This window comes from Procambarus clarkii, chromosome 8 (assembly GCF_040958095.1).
Source record: "Procambarus clarkii isolate CNS0578487 chromosome 8, FALCON_Pclarkii_2.0, whole genome shotgun sequence".
Classification (NCBI taxonomy): domain Eukaryota; kingdom Metazoa; phylum Arthropoda; class Malacostraca; order Decapoda; family Cambaridae; genus Procambarus; species Procambarus clarkii.
In genome coordinates this window covers 50,867,332-50,887,005 of record NC_091157.1, presented here as the reverse complement: position 1 = coordinate 50,887,005, position 19,674 = coordinate 50,867,332, and the positions used below count along the sequence as shown (strand labels likewise).

At 43.1% G+C, this 19,674-nt stretch overlaps 1 protein-coding gene across 2 annotated transcripts; it reads left to right on the top strand.

Moving 5' to 3' along the window:
* The first annotated feature begins 332 nt into the window (after positions 1-332).
* LOC123759703 (uncharacterized) lies at positions 333-18,459 on the top strand. Of its 2 annotated transcripts, XM_045744938.2 has the most exons (6): positions 333-4,248; positions 5,660-5,819; positions 12,977-13,132; positions 14,066-14,117; positions 15,839-15,920; positions 16,959-18,459. In XM_045744938.2, the coding sequence occupies exons 2-6, from the start codon at positions 5,679-5,681 to the stop codon at positions 17,077-17,079; spliced, it is 552 nt and encodes a 183-aa protein (XP_045600894.2). In that variant the 5' UTR covers positions 333-4,248; positions 5,660-5,678; the 3' UTR covers positions 17,080-18,459. The 2 variants fall into 2 exon arrangements, with proteins under 2 accessions (XP_045600894.2, XP_045600895.2); XM_045744939.2 differs by lacking the exon at positions 12,977-13,132.
* Positions 18,460-19,674: the final 1,215 nt, after the last annotated feature.

Genomic DNA, 19,674 nt, shown 5'->3' with positions numbered 1-19,674 from the left:
GGATCACCGCCCACTGCAGTATATTTATTTATTTATTTTTATTTATTTAGTGGATTTTATTTATTTTAGTGGAATTTATTTATTTATATGTAGTGGAACTGATCTCCATCCGTGACTATGTAGATCACTCGTCAAGATATTCATGCCTGTTAACCACATCCATCACCTGGTATATGCAGCCTAACACACCAGTAACAGACCATAGAGGGCTTGGGTCCCTGGGAGGTTCAGTCACTGGCTTATTGTACATAACAAGTAGTAGACATCCATCAGTCCTCAGGAGACTATGGAGTTGCGCTCTGGTTGTCAGGTCTGGAGTGGACTCATCCAGGGCGCAAAGCCAGGGTAGGTTGATACGGGGGTGAAGCTGTTACCCATGCAGCAGGTCCCCCCTCTCCATGGCAGCCGAAGGTCTCCAATGGCAAGGCAAAGAGTCAATACAATTGGTTCCAGCGCCGTCGCAGGAACTGTCAGACCAAGGTTGAAGGCAACATTGAACTGCCCTAAGGGCTCCAGCTCCGGAGTTAACCTCGAAGTTGGTAAAAGAAGGTACAGGGACTCCAAACCAACTTCTCCAGGGCCGGAGAAGAACCACCCCATCAAGGGCAAGAACGACCCCAGCTTCCTGAAGCAGAGCCTGGGGGCTGCACGAGCCCCAGGAGGTGGACTTCCGAGTCCTGTATCTACGGGTTCCAGACAGAGATCGTCACAGCCCAATTTCACCCGAGGCCGGCTTCTTTCAAGACCAAGCAGAAAAAAGAGTAGTAATTAGTTATATTATTATCGTGTTTATAGAGGACACAGGAAAATATGTATGTCCTGTTTAGCACTTCAAATGAATGACGGTGTCTATGGTAGATATTAAAAAAAAAAAAAAAATCTCCATGCTAGTTATATTGGGGTTAATGCGTTTTGCTGATAATTGTCTTACCTTGGCTTCAACTCGTCTACATTCCTACCTTCTTTGATCAACATATTCTAAGTGTCTTTGTGTACATAAGTTCCGCCTTTTTTATTCAATCTATTTTATGCTTGGGGCAGAGTAGTATTTCTCTATGTAACGTAGGCAAAAAATTTTATAATATATTAGTTATCCAAGAGTACATTTTCTATGTTACGTTTTTATAAGAAAATTCATATTTAAAGGGGTATCTACAATATTTATTACTCAGAGCATGTGCTCTGACAGTGAAAGTGACATAGTATCATAAGGACAGAAAACCGGCGACTTTTCAAAAGTAGCCTTGTTGTTTCAGAGGATTTTTTCTGATTGGATTTTAATCTGCAGTTTACGGCTTAGACAGGTAGACGATTCAATGGGTTTAAAACCCTATGGGTGAAAAAAACATTGAATTCCGTCTGCGCACGTGTTTAACAGTACCCATGGCAAGGGGGGTAGAAATAGCCTAAGCTATTATATCCCTTTGAGATGTATTTTTTGTTATCTCAATAAACATACTTGAACTTGAGTACCCATGGCTCAGTGGTAAGACACTCGCCCGGCGCTTCGCGAGCGCTTTGGCTTGGGTTCGTATCCTGGCTGGTAAAGATTGACCGGGCACCAATCCTTAACTGTAGCCTCTGTTCACCCAGCAATGAATGGATACCTGGTAAACTATTTGGCGAGTCGTTTTCCGGGATAAATTAGGATTAAGGACCTGCCTGAAACGCTATGTGTGCTAGTGGCTTTACAAGAATATAAGAACTCTTGTATATATAAATAAGTAAATAAATAAAAAATATATAAATAAAATAAAAAACCATCACCTGTTTTTTATCATACATTGTGATTTTTTTAAGCTTAAAGCTGTTGCCTCCTTGTATGTGTTCTATTTTATCTTATAAAGAAGTAGTCAGGATTAATATCCTCCAACTTGTTCAGTATTTTAAAAGTCGTAAAGAAGCCCACGTGTTGTTTGGTCTGGTTATGGCCCAGGGGATACGCGCCCCTACTGTAGCCACTACAAGTATAATATCCTATGGGTGAAATAAAAATGTATTATATACATATGTCCTTCATTGTGCATTGTTAAGCTTGTAGCTGTTGCCGGCCCCTTGTATGAGTTACATTGAACCTTTTTATGTTGTCATTGGTGTTACATTGGACCTTTTCAAATGTGGTTATTGGAGTTAAAATGAACCTTTTTAAATGTAAATATTGTCTTCTAATTTGTTCTGTTTGTGAAATCTCGATGAGATCTTCCTTGTCGTGGCTGGTATCATTGGGCCCGAGTCTATGCCTTATGAAAGATCATTTGCATATATTAGAAACAGTATAGGTCCGAGTATCGATCATGTGGGACTGTTGGTTGTATTTCGCAACACTGAGATCTCGCCCATCACAAGGGCACTGGTCTGCAGTTCAATATCTCCTGTTTATCCCCCAGCTGTCTTTCAACTTTATGGTAGTTCTCCAATTTCCAGTGGCGCCATAGAAAGTGGCAAGCATAGTGCTTCTGCTCCCTCTTTCAGTATCCATGGGACGATTCATATGGTCTGCCTGCCTTCACTGTGTCTAGTTCCAAAAGATGACTCATTACCTCATTTATGTAAGCTCAAATTCCTCCACCAGAGCTGCTTGGTTAACGCCTTCTTCTTCAATTCAGGTATTTCCCATTGCTCTCTTTGTGAAGATCTAGAGTCTCTTATTGAGTTCCTCACACACCTTGCCATTCTGTCTAATCTTAACCTAAGGACCCTGTCCTCCCTCCCCCTCTTATTCTTAATCATCTCCAGCGCTACTTTATATTTGCTCAACAACTCCTCACTCCTATCTCGGCATTTATTTCTCCATCTACTGAGAGGCTGACAATGAGCCTCTCAGTACTATTGTCAGACAATTGTCTGACAATACAGGCAAGTCTATCCACTGTCACCCTCCCTTGCACCCTGACAATTTTCTATAATACTATTTCTTAAACCACAGTAGCAGAAGGGCCCTAATCCATATAATTACTCCTGTGAATCAATTACAATGAAAAAATCTCCCACTATCTTTGCTGCGACATTCATCTTTACTATTTTCTGTCCCCCGGGCAAATTCACTAAATTTGTCTCTCTCATATTTACTTACGATTTCCTACTTGGAGATCGAATTATCACCTCCACGCTGCCTGCTTCCTTCAGGAGGCCTGGTCGACGACTAGGCCGCGGGGACGCTGAGCCCCGGAAGCACCTCAAGGTAACCACCTCAAGGTCCACTAAGCCTCTAACGCAGCATAGGAATTTCAAATCTCAATAAAAGGATTGACAAATTTCTTCACTGTAAACTTCAAGTTTTTATTTTTGACGATTTTCCACTCGCCGACGTCTTCCTGGGTCACGCTGATGTTGTCCACCTCTGGCGCCACACCTTGGATAAGGAAGCTAATTTCCATTCTTAAGAGTGCTCAAGAGAGAGCTTAAGAGAGCTTCCTTAAGCTCTGTGCTTGAACAACGGAACATCTCATCACCTCACAGGGCTTTATTTATTATTATTAATACATGAGGTACATCTGCATTAGTGCAGCTACTCTAGACTATATGAAGTGGAGTACAGTGTGTCAAAAAAGCTAACTAGGTGATGCTAACAAAAAATCCCATCACACAGGATCGCAAGGCACAACACTCCATTTATAGCACTAAGCAAATATCCTAAAAACAGAAGCTTCAGCAAGTATATCCGCGCTGGAAGGCTGCGTAAGTATCCACTTAGAGAAAAACTAAAATAATCCGAGCACTATGGTGTAGAAACACATTTTGATGGGTTACTCAGGTGAGGGCGCGAACCACTAACCACAGAGAGCTGCTCTAAGTTAAAACTAAGTTCGCGTCGACAGAAGGAATTCAGTTTACGCGAAGCCCTCTATCTTTACGCGATAGAGTTTGCCCTCTAATGTGTGTGTGAAAATCGTAAACACACCGTGCTTCGCCAAAATACATTTTTCTAGCAATGCAATTAAGATAAATACAGTTCATGTATAATTTTATCGCTCACGCAGAAGCCAAACGTTATCTCTTAACGACAGTAGCGACTCCTGCGCATTAACCATGCGCAGGAGTGGATATGCGAGTGGTGTGTTGATGACCATGTCAGTAGCGTCGTGGCTCTCACCAGGGTAACACCAGACTTCCTCTACTCTCATGACCCAAGTACATTATCGCTTGAGGTAGGCAATCATTACCTGTACGGAGCCTCGCGCCGGCCCGCGGGTAACAGCAAGGCGGCCGTTGGTACCATTACATTTTGCTACAGTAAAGATGGTGCAGGTGAGTGATGCATCGTCTGCCCATGTTTGCGTTTCAAACGAATTATTTTACAACTTTTCCAGCATCGTTGAACAAAAGCTTAGGAGAGATAAGCTGGTGTGTTGCAGGCATATTCTCGCCTCTCTCTACCTTTTTAACGTTAATTGTGTGTGTGACTTCTAGGTATAATAATAATATTATTTATGCGTGTCATTAATAATTTCAGTCTATAAAATCCTCGACTTTGTGTTAGGCTATAAATTTACTGAGGGAGTCGAAAGTTGTTTCGTGAATATTGACCACTCACATCACTGATTTATTATAGCGAAAGAAATTCTTGTATCGTATAAGTTAAGTCTTCTCACATCAAAGCCATGGGATCACCTATATCATGACACACGTATCATGGGCTCACATATATCATGGCACATGTGTCATGGGCTCACACACAATGGCAGATCATGGCATGGGATCATGACGCATGAATGTCAAGGGTTCACGTATATAATGACACGTGAATGTCAAGGGTTCACGTATATAATGACACGTGAATGTCAAGGGTTCACGTATATAATGACACGTGAATGTCAAGGGTTCACGTATATAATGACACGTGAATGTCAAGGGTTCACGTATATAATGACACGTGAATGTCAAGGGTTCACGTATATAATGACACGTGAATGTCAAGGGTTCACGTATATAATGACACGTGAATGTCAAGGGTTCACGTATATAATGACACGTGAATGTCAAGGGTTCACGTATATAATGACACGTGAATGTCAAGGGTTCACGTATATAATGACACGTGAATGTCAAGGGTTCACGTATATAATGACACGTGAATGTCAAGGGTTCACGTATATAATGACACGTGAATGTCAAGGGTTCACGTATATAATGACACGTGAATGTCACAAAGCTCTCAAAATATGCTCTCCAGAGAGGAGAAGAGAGAGGTATCACATAGTATACACATGGAAGATACTGGAAGGCCAGGCCCCAAATTTGCACAGTAAAATAACAAGATATTGGAGTGATCGATATGGTAGGAAGTGCAAGATAGAGCCATTGAGGCTTGAGGTGCCATAGGCACAGTCAGAGAGCACTGTATAAATATCAGAAGTTCACGGCTGTTCAATGCCCCTCCCAGCAAGCAAGCCCCCTGTCCCACCCCTTCCTACACGGACTCTACCTTATTACGACCCTGGGTCCAATAGTGCAGTGGCAGATGGATCTATGATCGTTGGCATTTGTTTACACATGAAATAGGGACCCTTCACCCATGTATGTATTTTAGTGATTGGCAACCTGAATGTGTTGAATTAGTCTTAATTAAATAAAGACCTTTTTAGATAGGTTTGGTTAAAGAAGTAGTGTTCTTGTCTGGTATAATTCACGCAGATGTTTGATGGGATTATTTCAACAGCAGCATCAAGGGAGGCTTTATGGTGGGTGTGGTGGTGGTGGTGGTGTTGACAGCCGTGGTTGACCCGTTCACCACCACCACCTTCACCCTGCTGGGGACTGACGTGCAGCTGCCCGCCGCCAACATCTCTGTCGTCCACTATGTCACCTCCGTCGTCCAGGTAATGACAGCTGCTCTCCTAATATTGTTCTGTTTTACTTTATTATTTCCTGTCTGTTTAAACTGTCTGCGTTCATATGGAAATGTTGTCTGCGGTAAGTTGTAATTTGTAGCTTTTGATATCTTACGTTTTTATTTTGTTTACAACAAATGTAATTCGAATTCAAATAAAGTATACCTAGTGCATGTGACAACCATTCGATGCTCATGGACGTAAATGGCTTTGTGAGACTGTATCATGGCCTCCAAAACTGCTATAAATATACCATTGTACTTTCTTATATTTAAATATATATAAATAATATTCGAGCAGAGGTATCAACGGATGCTCGATAAAAATTTGGAATACCGCCGTACAGTAACTTATGGGACGTCTGCCATTTTACAAGATTTCCAGGACTTCGGCGACATCCAGACTTCCTCAGGAGTCTTCATTTCAACAATTCTTCCAGGCCGGCTAAAGCGGCAAAGTCAGCACTCGGGACTCTGCTTTAACATGTTCCAGACGTCGAGCATCGCTCATAATTCCACTTGCATATGAGTATCCAAGGCTTCGAGGAGCGTTCTGTCCAAAAGTAGAGGCTTTACTTTAATATGAGCTAGTGTTCCAGGCCTCCAACAGCGGCAGTTCTATCCAGATAGTTCTTCCACACGAGTACTCGAGGTCTCCAGCAGCACCAAGACCATTGCTGGAGTGTCGACGTGAACATCAGGTCTCCAGCAGCACCAAGACCATTGCTGGAGTGTCGACGTGAACATCAGGTCTCCAGCAGCACCAAGACCATTGCTGGAGTGTCGACGTGAACATCAGGTCTCCAGCAGCACCAAGACCATCGCTGGAGTGTCGACGTGAACATCAGGTCTCCAGCAGCACCAAGACCATCGCTGGAGTGTCGACGTGAACATCAGGTCTCCAGCAGCACTAAGACCATCGCTGGAGTGTCGACGTGAACATCAGGTCTCCAGCAGCACTAAGACCATTGTTCCTGATTTTACTTTAGCATAAGTATTTCCAAGATCGACCAGACCAGACCTAAAGTCGACTTTAACATGTTTCAGACCTGTCGAGACATCCAGACCAATGTACTGGATAGTTCGTCGTCATCACCAGAACCTAACACACAAATGCCTCCTCAACTAAATAAACTTATCGCTGACCACTCCTACTTCCGGAATTATAAACTTATTTGTCACGAAATACAATTTAAGAATGACCAACATCACTAAAGCTATCATATATTTACGACAAACACTGACTAAATTGGGATAAATCTAATTTAAGAATGAGTGATATATATATAATGGTGTAGCGGGACTTGAGGATGATAATGTAGTGGATCTACACGATAGGATAACACCACAAGTCCGCAGATAAAGCAGATACACCACCACTTACCGACATGAGTCCAATGAAGTGGGATCTGATGTGTGAGCTGGTTGTTCATTGTCATAGGAGTCTGTGATAACCCCAAAATAACATTGTCACAGTCCCGCTCCTGTGCCAGGTAAGTCCACTACGGGCTCACCATAGCCCGTGCTACTTGGAACATTTTGTTCCCAATGGCCGAATCTAAAACAACAACCCAAAATCATTAACTCGTACTTTTGAATAAAATATTATCAGTATTTATTGCTTATTCCCTTTTACTAATTACTGTTAATTTAAATTTGCACATTTTCACGTTATTTTTGAGTTACTATTACAAACACTATGAACATATTTTGTCATTTTTTTAGTATAATTATTTTATATAAGTTGCTAGTGAAAAAGCAAATAATATTTTGCTTTATAATACATTCACACATGAAAATAAGGTTTCAATAAAAATAACAATTATTGTGATAATCTGCTAATTTAATGTGAGACTTTGGCTTGGTATTTTATCACAGCATTCGTGGTGGCATCTGTGACAGGCGCACATCAAGTTCTTCTTCCACAGATTTTAGATTTAGATTTAGAGAAGATGAGTTACAAACATAATGTTGGTTTGAAAGATAGAGCTAGTACATACAATACCTAAAGCCTAGCGATTCGGGCAACATCAACAACGTTTAATAGATGGCAATCTATTCCTATATTTGGAGTTTATATTCGTTAAACACGAAAGTGGTTGGACACACACAAGTATCACCTTGAGAATTGTGACAATATGTGCATAGCTTTCTGGCCGAGCAGTAAACGCTGTCATCATTGTAGCCTAAATAGAACTAATAGCAACTATCGAGCGAATATCTATCTACTCAGGCTTTCAATATGCGTCGTTATTATATTGAGAGATCACGTTAAACTTGAATCATTTAAAGAGTTTTAGTCAAGTACAGAAAAAGGTGACAACTTGTATTTTTTTATTTGTGCAAATCCTTGCAGGACATTCTGACACGGGGTCGTAGAAAACTAATGGTCCACGGAACCCTGAATGAGAACTATTGGTCTACCGTGTATACTGTGGTCTACGGAGTATACTGTGGTCTACGGAGTATACTGTGGTCTACGGTGTATACTGTGGTCTACGGAGTATACTGTGGTCTACGGTGTATACTGTGGTCTACGGTGTATACTGTGGTCTACGGTGTATACTAGAGTCTATGGTGTTTGCTCGGTGCTCACACGATATAAATATATTAAAATCAGATTTTCCATTTATTGGACGTAACTCGAGCTAATTTAGTTGCACACAATTGGTCCTGTCATTGCATACTTACTGTACCATAGTTTTGGACATAGTAGGTGACCATGAACTTGGGTTCCGGTTAAGCCATACTTAAGCTTTTCGTACATACAACTCGTTTTATAAATGTTTTAATTGTATTTATTGCTAGGCTAGGCCCAGTTGCGTGATTGGGTATGCGATGAGTTAGGTTAGGTTAAGTTGGGTTTTGTTATGCAATGTTAGATTATTTGGTTAGTTTCAGATGGGTTTGGCTGTGTTAAGTTGGGTTAGGTTAGTTATGGGTTGAGTTGGATCAAGTTAAGTTGTATTGGTTTCATTGTGTTAAGATATATGACTAGGTTAGGTTGGGTTAGATTGACTTAGGATCGATTGAGGTAGTTTTGATTTGGTTAGGTATGGGTTATCGGAAAACCAACACCTTTTACCAACTTTTAATACAATAGGCAGATAACATTGCTCCTAATTTACTACAAACAAATGAACTCATAGAAAATGTGGCGCCACTGGAATTTTCCTCTGAAGAAAACGGGGATATCATTGCCATATGTCACTTAAAACAATACAAATCTCGCTGGGGCAAATCTAGCTCCATTAATTTTCCTTGGACACAAGTGTCATGGGGTTCAAAGCTCCCATTATCAACATGATTTACGTCTACTATAGGGGAAGTGTTCTAGCCGAAACCCGTTATAAATCTTATGCATTCCTGGCCAGTAGTGTAAGTAGACCAGACCACACACTAGAAAGTGAAGGGACGACGACGTTTCGGTCCGTCCTGGACCATTCTCAAGTCGATTGTGGTCCAGGACGGACCGAAACGTCGTCGTCCCTTCACTTTCTAGTGTGTGGTTTGGTCAACATATTTCAGCCACGTTATTGTGACTCCTCGTATAGGGTGAGCAATATTCACATCTCTTTATTTAAATTGCCAATATTTCCCCCTGATATAGCTGTCATATTTAGGATTACTGCTATTATTGTGAGTGCCATTTGACAGGTGTAATTGAAGTGGAAGAAGAATTAACACTAGTTACCTAGTAACTAGTGCATGTGATTCTCACCCAAGAAGAGAATTGACTAGGCTTGTTTCAATGTGTTCATATCTGGTTGTCTAGGCATCGTTCATACAGATGAGTTGTATTTAATTTCAGTTACTAATATATGTAGTCTAATACTATACTAAATGTCTACTAATCAATAATTTATATTGATAACTATATATATATATATATATAAATCATAAACCTTCCAGAATGTGTAGGAAAGCGATTTGTGGGAAATTTTAAATCATACAGTCCACTTTAAACATCATACAGTGTGCAATCGAAAAATATAAATTAAAGTAAAACATAAATTACTATATATATTAATATAAACTAAATATAACACCCACGAGTCATTTTCCCCACATGGGTTGAGTAAGGTTAGTCTCGGCTAGGTTTGGTTACAGTATTTGGTTAGGTTAAGTATGAGTTGAATTAGGTTAGGTTTGAATGAGCTAAATTAGGTTAGGCTAGGCTGAATTTTGGTTGGGTGCGGTTAGGTTAGGGGTTAGAATATGTTAGTTGTTAGATTGGAAAGCTGTGTTGGGTTAAGTTGGGTTAGATTAAGTACGCAAGGCACGGTAATTATAAGGAATAAGCGCCATCCGTTATGGCTATATAGCATTTGACTATGTATCCTATATATCTATATAGGAAAAGGATTTGATTACGGGTTATTCATGCCCGTGCCACCTCTTGGGTGACGTAATCTTCATTAATCAAGGATTTGGAATAGATCGGAAGGAAGTAATAATGGTGCCCAATCTCTTGGACGGTCAGGGATCGAACGGCGCCCTGCAGTAGCGAGTCCGTCGCTCTACCGTCCAGCCCCGGCAATGTGATGTTATAGTGGCCAGAATACGCCTGGGATATAGACGTATCTGGCAGCTTTCTCAAAACCCAAATGTCGAGTACACAATGTGTCAACTTTGTGAAAGAGAAAACATGCACTCTCTTGAACATTATATTGTAGAATGTCCCATATTGACTGACTTTCGCCCTCCTGGGCTAAGGTATGCTGAACTGTGTAATTACTATATGAGTACTGGAACACTTTGGACTTGTACCCAAGATTGGACTTGTACCCAAGATTGACCATGTAATGTATCAATTATACAATGTATGTATGTGATGTAACTATATAACCTGAACTTGTAAAAGCACTTTAATCACCTTCAGTGATTAAGTGCTTAATTGCACACTAGTTTCTCTATAAACTATCTCACCCTGTCGGAGTAAAAGAGACAAATGTATGTGAATGCATGTGTGAGTATATATGTATGTATGTGTGTGTGTGTGTATGTATGTGCATAAAGTATATATGGAAGCTGATCAGAATTACACTTCACCTTTGTAAATACACAATGACACTATGTAAAAAACACATCGAACACTTTATGTAGGGCATACGTAAATTTATGTATCTATGTATTTACATATGTAAGTTAGCTTAGCATTTTAAAAGCACCGAATCACACCTTCTGTGGTTGATTGTTCAATAAATCCCTGAACTATATGTTTAACACATCTCTAACCCTGTCCATGGAGGACAGAAGAAAATGTATATATGTTGGTTAGCATTGTAAATGTGTGGCCACGTCTGTGGTAGAAAATAATAATAAAAAAAGACCCGTCTTATGAAGGAAGTGGCCAAGCATATCCAAGCATCAAGGAACCAAGAGAGGAACTGTGTGCTGACATTACAGCCCTGAGGCGTCCTCTGTGCAAGAAGCGACATACATATCTGTTTTATTGGGCTACAAGTAGATCAATCTGGCATTCCTGCCTCTGTGATTCCGTGGTCACGTCACACTCAAGCTGGGGCAGGTTATCCAGATGAGGTAGGGCTAAGGTTAAGCTTAGCACTGGGGGGTAGGGCTAAGCTTAGAGCTGGGGTAGGGCTAAACTTAGAGCTGGGGGTAGGGCTAAGCTTAGAGCTGGGGGTAGGGCTAAACTTAGAGCTGGGGGTAGGGCTAAGCTTAGAGCTGGGGTAGGGCTAAACTTAGAGCTGGGGGTAGGGCTAAGCTTAGAGCTGGGGGTAGGGCTAAACTTAGAGCTGGGGGTAGGGCTAAGCTTAGAGCTGGGGGTAGGGTTAAGCTTAACCTCAGCGGGGGAGAGGGGAGGGCAAAGAGCACGGGCACAACTCCCACCAAATTGATGCACCGAGCACTTCAAAGTTTTAATGTATCGTGAATATTGATGCGTGGTTAAGAATGATCATGGCTCAGGATACACCATTGTCGTGCCGTGGACTACTTGCGTCTCTCACTATTATCAAAAGCTTTTTAAATTTCCTCGCCCTGACTGAAGTATGATCCATTAAACTATTTTTCTAGCGAATTCTAAGACTTATTGAGATGGAAAGCCACATATTCTTCTCGACTAAGCCGCCTTTATCATGTGAAGCGTTGTTGAGTTATATCTTTATTCTAATGTATGAGCAAAATTCGGATTGAGGTTTTTAAATAATTTTATTATTGTTTTAACATTTCATGTTACATAACGTTGAAGCAAATAGTTGTCCAAATGATTGACATAAATAATTATTGAACTTCACATTACTGTGATAAGCAGTAGGAAATATAGTGAAACAAACGTTGAATAACTGGAGGAAAATGAGAACCAACTTCGTGAATGAATTTAGGCTTGAAGAATAAAATAGGAGTTGCCAATTAGTTGTCCAAAAGGAGACTCGGTGGAAAGTAAAGCAGAGGAGACTTACGAAAGGGCGCGGGCCCAGCTAAGGAAGTGTAGGTTTGAAGTAAGTGAAGACCAGGAGAGAGATAATAGTAAGGTGGGATACACGGTTCAGGCGGAGCCTCGGGGTTGGTGCATGGGCGTGTCACGAAGAAACATTGTGTAACCTGCGAATCCAAACCTGACAGTTTTTTTTATTCAGCTACTCGGAACAAAAAGTTCCAAGTAGCACGGGCTATGGTACGTGAACGCGTAAAACTTAGCAGACTGGACAAGAAGACTTAAGTTCAAGTTCAAGTAAGTTTATTGAGACAAGAAAAAAAATACATCTCAAAGGGATAGAGTAGCTTAGGCTATTTCTACCCCCCTTAGACTTAAGTACCCCACCCAGGCAGGTGAGGCAGAACCCCCTTCCCCCTCTTTTCTCTCAGATGAAGTAATGACCATAGCGCAGACCCTACATTTGGCTCTTCTCCGAAAAGCCCGCGTCTGCGACAGGCATTATATTCTGGCCACTGTCACCCGTGTGGGTGATGGGGAGACAGGAGAGTGGGAAGATACTCCCACTGATTGTCCACACCGGCCGTGTGCGTCCTTCACCATGCTTGTATACACACGCATACAACGCTAATGTAAACAGACGCATGAGACGATAGTTGCTTAATCGTGCATTATAACATTATGTGCAAAATCTCACCACTCTTGGAATTCCTCTGCTCTCTTGCCGGTTGTCTTGGACGAGCCAGTGCGCAGCGGTGGCCAACAGGGCCGGCGCAGTGACTTTCTGCACCAGCGGGAGTGCGCAGGTGGGGGTGAAGTGCTCGCTGGGGGCTCCTGGCGCCCCTCCCCCCGCCACACTCACCCCTACCGTCACCCCAGGTCTTCAGAACCTCGTGTGGGCCGTGAGTAATGCCATTGAGTACCAATGTTACTGAGCAACGCCAACCTGTGCTCGTCTCGCTCTTTAAACTCTCAACTTCTCTCTTAAAAGCTGTATTAAACACCTGCGTTTCCCAACATATATTCCAATCTCCCCCCAATCCCTCACTAATCCCTCCGCTTCACCTCCTTCCACCCTAATCCCTCCCACTCACCCCCTCCCCCTTAATCCCTCTCCTACCCACCATCCTCATATATCATCCTTGTAACTTCACTAAATATATCTGTAAGTAATGTTATTTACAGAGTTTAGAAACTGCAGTTTTTACACCGGAGTTATAAGTGACTTGAGTCGTAAAGCTTTGTCAAGCGGCGTAAACGGGGTTGTTGATTTATTTATTTATTTATTTATTTATTTATATACAAGAAGGTACATTGGGTTTGAGAGAATACATAGCATAGTATTTACAATCTTGTAAAGCCACTAGTACGCGCAGCGTTTCGGACAGGTCCTTAATCTAACAGATAATTTTAAGTAAGTAAATTCTAGCAGAATTAATAAAATGATAACAGATACATTACAAGAAAAAAATGAGATGAGAGAGATTAGTAAGTATATTATTGATCATATATTATTGATCATAATTATAGTAAGTATATTATTGATCATAAGGAATTAGATTCCCTGCTAATGGTTCTCTGCGCTCCACGTGCTGCTCATTACACTTAAATGCTCGTAATATTTACGAACATTTACGAGCATTTACGAGTATTTACGAGCATTTACGAGTATTTACGAGCATTTATAAAGCATTTTTCATATAATATTTCCTCTGGGATTTTGGAGATAATATTTGCGCAAAGTTCTTGATATATATCTTTCTTGTATTCTTGAAAATAAAACTGAATTCATATCAGTTGAGGAAACATATTTTTATATAAAATATTTGTGCTAGGCTCCACCTACGGCGGCCGCGGGCAGTAACAGCACCAGTAACAGCACCACAGGTGAGTCCCCAGGGATGGTGGTAGACCCCCCCAGGATGGTTGGCACCACAGGTGAGTCCCCAGCGATGGTGGTAGACTCTCCAGGATGATTGGCACCACAGGTGAGTCCCCAGCAATGGTGGTAGACTCTCCAGGATGGTTGGCACCACAGGTGAGTCCCCAGCGATGGTGGTAGACCCCCCCCAGGATGGTTGGCACCACAGGTGAGTCCCCAGCGATGGTGGTAGACTCTCCAGGATGATTGGCACCACAGGTGAGTCCCCAGCAATGGTGGTAGACTCTCCAGGATGGTTGGCACCACAGGTGAGTCCCCAGCGATGGTGGTAGACTCTCCAGGATGATTGGCACCACAGGTGAGTCCCCAGCAATGGTGGTAGACTCTCCAGGATGGTTGGCACCACAGGTGAGTCCCCAGCAATGGTGGTAGACTCTCCAGGATGGTTGGCACCACAGGTGAGTCCCCAGCAATGGTGGTAGACTTCTCCAGGATGGTTGGCACCACAGGTGAGTCCCCAGCAATGGTGGTAGACTTCTCCAGGATGGTTGGCACCACAGGTGAGTCCCCAGCAATGGTGGTAGACTCTCCAGGATGGTTGGCACCACAGGTGAGTCCCCAGCAATGGTGGTAGACTTCTCCAGGATGGTTGGCACCACAGGTGAGTCCCCAGCGATGGTGGTAGACCCACAAGATGGTTGGCACCACAGGTGAGTCCCCAGCGATGGTGGTAGACTCCCCAGGATGGCTGGCACCACAGGGGAGTCCCCAGGGATGGTGGTAGACTCTCCAGGATGGTTGGCACCACAGGTGAGTCTCCAGCGATGGTGGTAGACTCTCCAGGATGGTTGGCACCACAGGTGAGTCCCCAGCGATGGTGGTAGACTCCCCAGGATGGCTGGCACCACAGGGGAGTCCCCAGGGATGGTGGTAGACTCTCCAGGATGGTTGGCACCACAGGGGAGTCCCCAGGGATGGTGGTAGACTCTCCAGGATGGTTGGCACCACAGGTGAGTCTCCAGCGATGGTGGTAGACTCTCCAGGATGGTTGGCACCACAGGTGAGTCTCCAGCGATGGTGGTAGACTCTCCAGGATGGTTGGCACCACAGGTGAGTCCCCAGCGATGGTGGTAGACTCCCCAGGATGGTTGGCACCACAGGGGAGTCCCCAGGGAGGGTGGCAGAATAGGTAAAAAATTTAAGAAAAAAAATACATGTTTCGAAATCATAACCTTGCGTAATGCTTACTAATTAATGCCACGTATTTTACAAAATAAGTCATGCGCTCAGTGCCAGGCCGTGTCACAGTGATTACGAAGCGAGAAATACAGCTGAACACTTGACCTAACCACTCAAGTTTGTCTCTCTTGTCCACAAGCTTCTTCAAAGAACCTTAAGGGGGCACTATTGACGACCGTCAAATATCACTCAGTTTAGTTAACATGGATCTGTGAAAATGTTGTCAAACAAACCACCTCACTTTCCTTGAAACCGAAACCAGCTGCACAGGTAAAGAATCTCCCGTTGATGTGCTACACATTAGCTTCTTCAAGACCGTAGATAAAGACTGGGGGACGGAAATCCCAGTCTTTAGTTCAGCAGATCACTGAACTGCTAATAAAACTACATCCAATCTGATATATCATGTTGAACATGTACTAATATTTTCTTTCATTCGACATGTACGTAATGAAACGCTAATATCATTCTGTATTAACGTGGCCAGCCACCTGCTACACGCTGACCACAGCGCCGTGCGCGACCAGCGACAACGGAAAGATGTACCTCCACCCGACTAACTGTTCAAGGTAAGTCACCCACTACGTCATCTACCTCTGTTGTACATTGTCTACTTGCCATATTAAGCCCCATCTTGCTGATGTACATTGTCTACTTGCCATACTAAGCCCCATCTTGCTGATGTACATTGTCTACTTGCCATACTAAGCCCCATCTTGCTGATGTACATTGTCTACTTGCCATACTAAGCCCCATCTTGCTGATGTACATTGTCTACTTGCCATACTAAGCCCCATCTTGCTGATGTACATTGTCTACTTGTCATACTAAGCCCCATCTTGCTGATGTACATTGTCTACTTGCCATACTAAGCCCCATCTTGCGGTTGTACATTGTCTACTTGCCATACTAAGCCCCATCTAGCTGATGTATATTCTCATGGAATATAGAGAGAGATCAGAGGTGTATCAGATCAGATCAGTGCTTAACTATATATTGAGCCACGTATATTAGAGTACTGCTTGATCATACATGGAGGCATGTGTATTAAAGTACAGTTTAGCATACATGGAGGTAGTTCTATTAGAGTAGATCCTGATCATACTTAGAGGCTGGTATATTAGAGCACTGCTTGACCATACACGGATGTATAGCATATTAGAGTACAAGTTGACTACATTGAGCAAGTGTATTAGAGTACAGTTTAACATACACGGAGGTAGATCAATTAGACCACTATTTGACCATACACAGGTAGGTATATTAGAGTACTAATTAACATAAATGGAGGCATGTATAGATCTCACAATTCAAAGAACAAGACTCGTGGATGTCGTAAGTTTTTTTTCTGGAAAACAGTTTTATTCAACTTCTAAAAGGTTTTGTTACACCTTAAACCTCTTCAAGGTTTAATGATATAACCTGATGAGACAAAAAAAATCTTTCTATGACTTGTTTCCAGAACTCTGATGAAGAGTTCTCTCCCCTCTTCTCCCCATTCCCCCTCTCTCTGTTTCCTCTAGGACACGACGACCATTGGAACGAGGTTATTTACCAATGAAACCTTGATAACGAAGCAAAATATGAGAGGTTATCCTTCCTGGCAGGTTTCTCCAGTGTTCTGTTGGGACGGTGTACGACATGCCATGTGGGATAGGAACCAATTTCTTCCTGAGTCTACAAGGCTGTGGTTTCCCCGGGTCGCTCCCTGAACCTTGTAGCTGCTAGACGCCCGACGGTCCGCCCTCCAGCCCCCCCCCGTCACCACTACACCCGTCAGCCTGTCTCCGCCACTGCAGTCATCTTAGATCATGTTGTCTCAGCTACTTCTACCATCTTTAGATCCGGTATCCACTACTGATCTTAGAGCCAGTGTTCACTACTTCTAATCTTAGAACCAGTGTCCACTGTACTTCTAAGCGTAGAGCCTGACAGATTACTGTCACAACCTGTCAGGACGATGACAGCGTGACACGAATTTTGGCTGAACTGTTAGCTGTTCCCTTTATTTTTTAACCTTGTCAGAAAGGTATATACAATTTTATTTATTTATTTATTTATTTATTTATTTATATACAAGAAGGTACACTGGGTTTGTGAGGATACACAGCATGGTGTTTACATTTACAGTTGAGAAGCGGGATCAAAGAGCCAGAACTCAACTCCCGTAAGCACAATTAGGTGAGTACATTTTTGTAAAGCCACTAGGACGCTGTTGTTGTTGTTAAAGATTCGCTATCTGGAACAAAAAGTTCCAAGTAGCACGGGCTATGGTGAGCCCGTAGTAGTGTCTTTTTCACTAGTACGCGCAGCGTTTCTGGGAGGCACAACTTCACACATGTAGCTTGTCGCGTAAGGAACCAACTACAAAACGCCCATCTTGAGAATGGATGTTCATCTTAAACATTTATTCAAAATGGTGACAAAGTTGTTGATTTGTACCTGATTAATAATGTTTTCTCATATGTGAGAGCAGCTAATCTTCTTGTTCCACTCTATGGTAGTTACCGGCGTCTCAAAAGGAACCGTTTACCCAGAGTTTTACCTTAATACGTGGTAACTTGTAATCTCCGTGGTGTAGTGGTAAGACACTCGCCTGGCGTTCCCGCGAGCGTTTTGTCATGGGTTCGTATCCTGGCCGGGGAGGATTTACTGGACGTAAATCCTTAACTGTAGCCTCTGTTTAACTCAACAGTAAAATGTGTACTTGGTTGTAAAAACAATTCTTCGCGGCGGGGATCGTATTCCAAGGACCTGCCCGAAATGCTACGCGTACTTGTGGCTGTACAAGAATGTAACAACTCTTGTATATATCTAAAAAAAAAAATAAAAGCTTGTATTCTAACTCCTCAGCAATAATATACGTCCTACACGACACTGTGGCATCACTGAGAAGTTTCGTTTTTCAACTTCCTGCAAATCTATCATCATGATTGATACTGACTATGTTCAAAATCAATGTGTGAAGTTTTCCACTGCGTTGGATAGTTTTTTCGGTGTAATTTGCGATTAAATGTGATACTAGCTGTGCTTTAAGAGTTTGTAATTTAATACAAAAGTTGTGATTATAAATTTAATTCAAGGATCCTGCTTTGAAATTTATTAATAAACTGGTTAGTCAACGTGTTTGTGTTTTATTTGTATATGCCTTTTTGCTTTGAAGATTTTAGGCTTTTATTTACAAGAAATTTATTACAAATTAAGCACTTTTACTTTGTATATTTCTTTTTTTCACAATTGGTAAAGCCATACTTAAAAAAATTGTCCATGTGTCTTGTTCAAGACTTAATTTTCTATTTGGCAGAGTTCTTAAGCGGCTGGCATGGCTGCACCTCTCTCATAACAGACTTTCTGTGCAGGCTTGCCTGGTGGCTAATTGTTTTTTATATTATTCAAACACTTTCACCTCCCCTTAAAATAAGAATGTAACTTTTGTTATAAAAAAGCAAAGCAGATGCTTAGTCACATCTGAACCTGACAATAAAACACCACCCGGCAAGCCTACACTACCAGGCTTGCCTGGTGGTGTAGGCTTGCCTGGTGGTGTAGGCTTGCCTGGTGGTGTAGGCTTGCCGGGTGGTGTAGGCTTGCCGGGTGGTGTAGGCTTGCCTGGTGGTGTAGGCTTGCCTGGTGGTGTAGGCTTGCCGGGTGGTGTAGGCTTGCCGGGTGGTGTAGGCTTGCCTGGTGGTGTAGGCTTGCCGGGTGGTGTAGGCTTGCCGGGTGGTGTAGGCTTGCCTGGTGGTGTAGGCTTGCCGGGTGGTGTAGGCTTGCCGGGTGGTGTAGGCTTGCCTGGTGGTGTAGGCTTGCCGGGTGGTGTAGGCTTGCCGGGTGGTGTAGGCTTGCCTGGTGTAGGCTTGCCGGGTGGTGTAGGCTTGCCGGGTGGTGTAGGCTTGCCTGGTGGTGTAGGCTTGCCTGGTGGTGTAGGCTTGCCTGGTGGTGTAGGCTTGCCGGGTGGTGTAGGCTTGCCGGGTGGTGTAGGCTTGCCGGGTGGTGTAGGCTTGCCTGGTGGTGTAGGCTTGCCTGGTGGTGTAGGCTTGCCTGGTGGTGTAGGCTTGCCGGGTGGTGTAGGCTTGCCGGGTGGTGTAGGCTTGCCGGGTGGTGTAGGCTTGCCTGGTGGTGTAGGCTTGCCTGGTGGTGTAGGCTTGCCGGGTGGTGTAGGCTTGCCTGGTGGTGTAGGATTGCCTGGTGGTGTAGGCTTGCCTGGTGGTGTAGGCTTGCCTGGTGGTGTAGGCTTGCCGGGTGGTGTAGGCTTGCCGGGTGGTGTAGGCTTGCCGGGTGGTGTAGGCTTGCCGGGTGGTGTAGGCTTGCCTGGTGGTGTAGGCT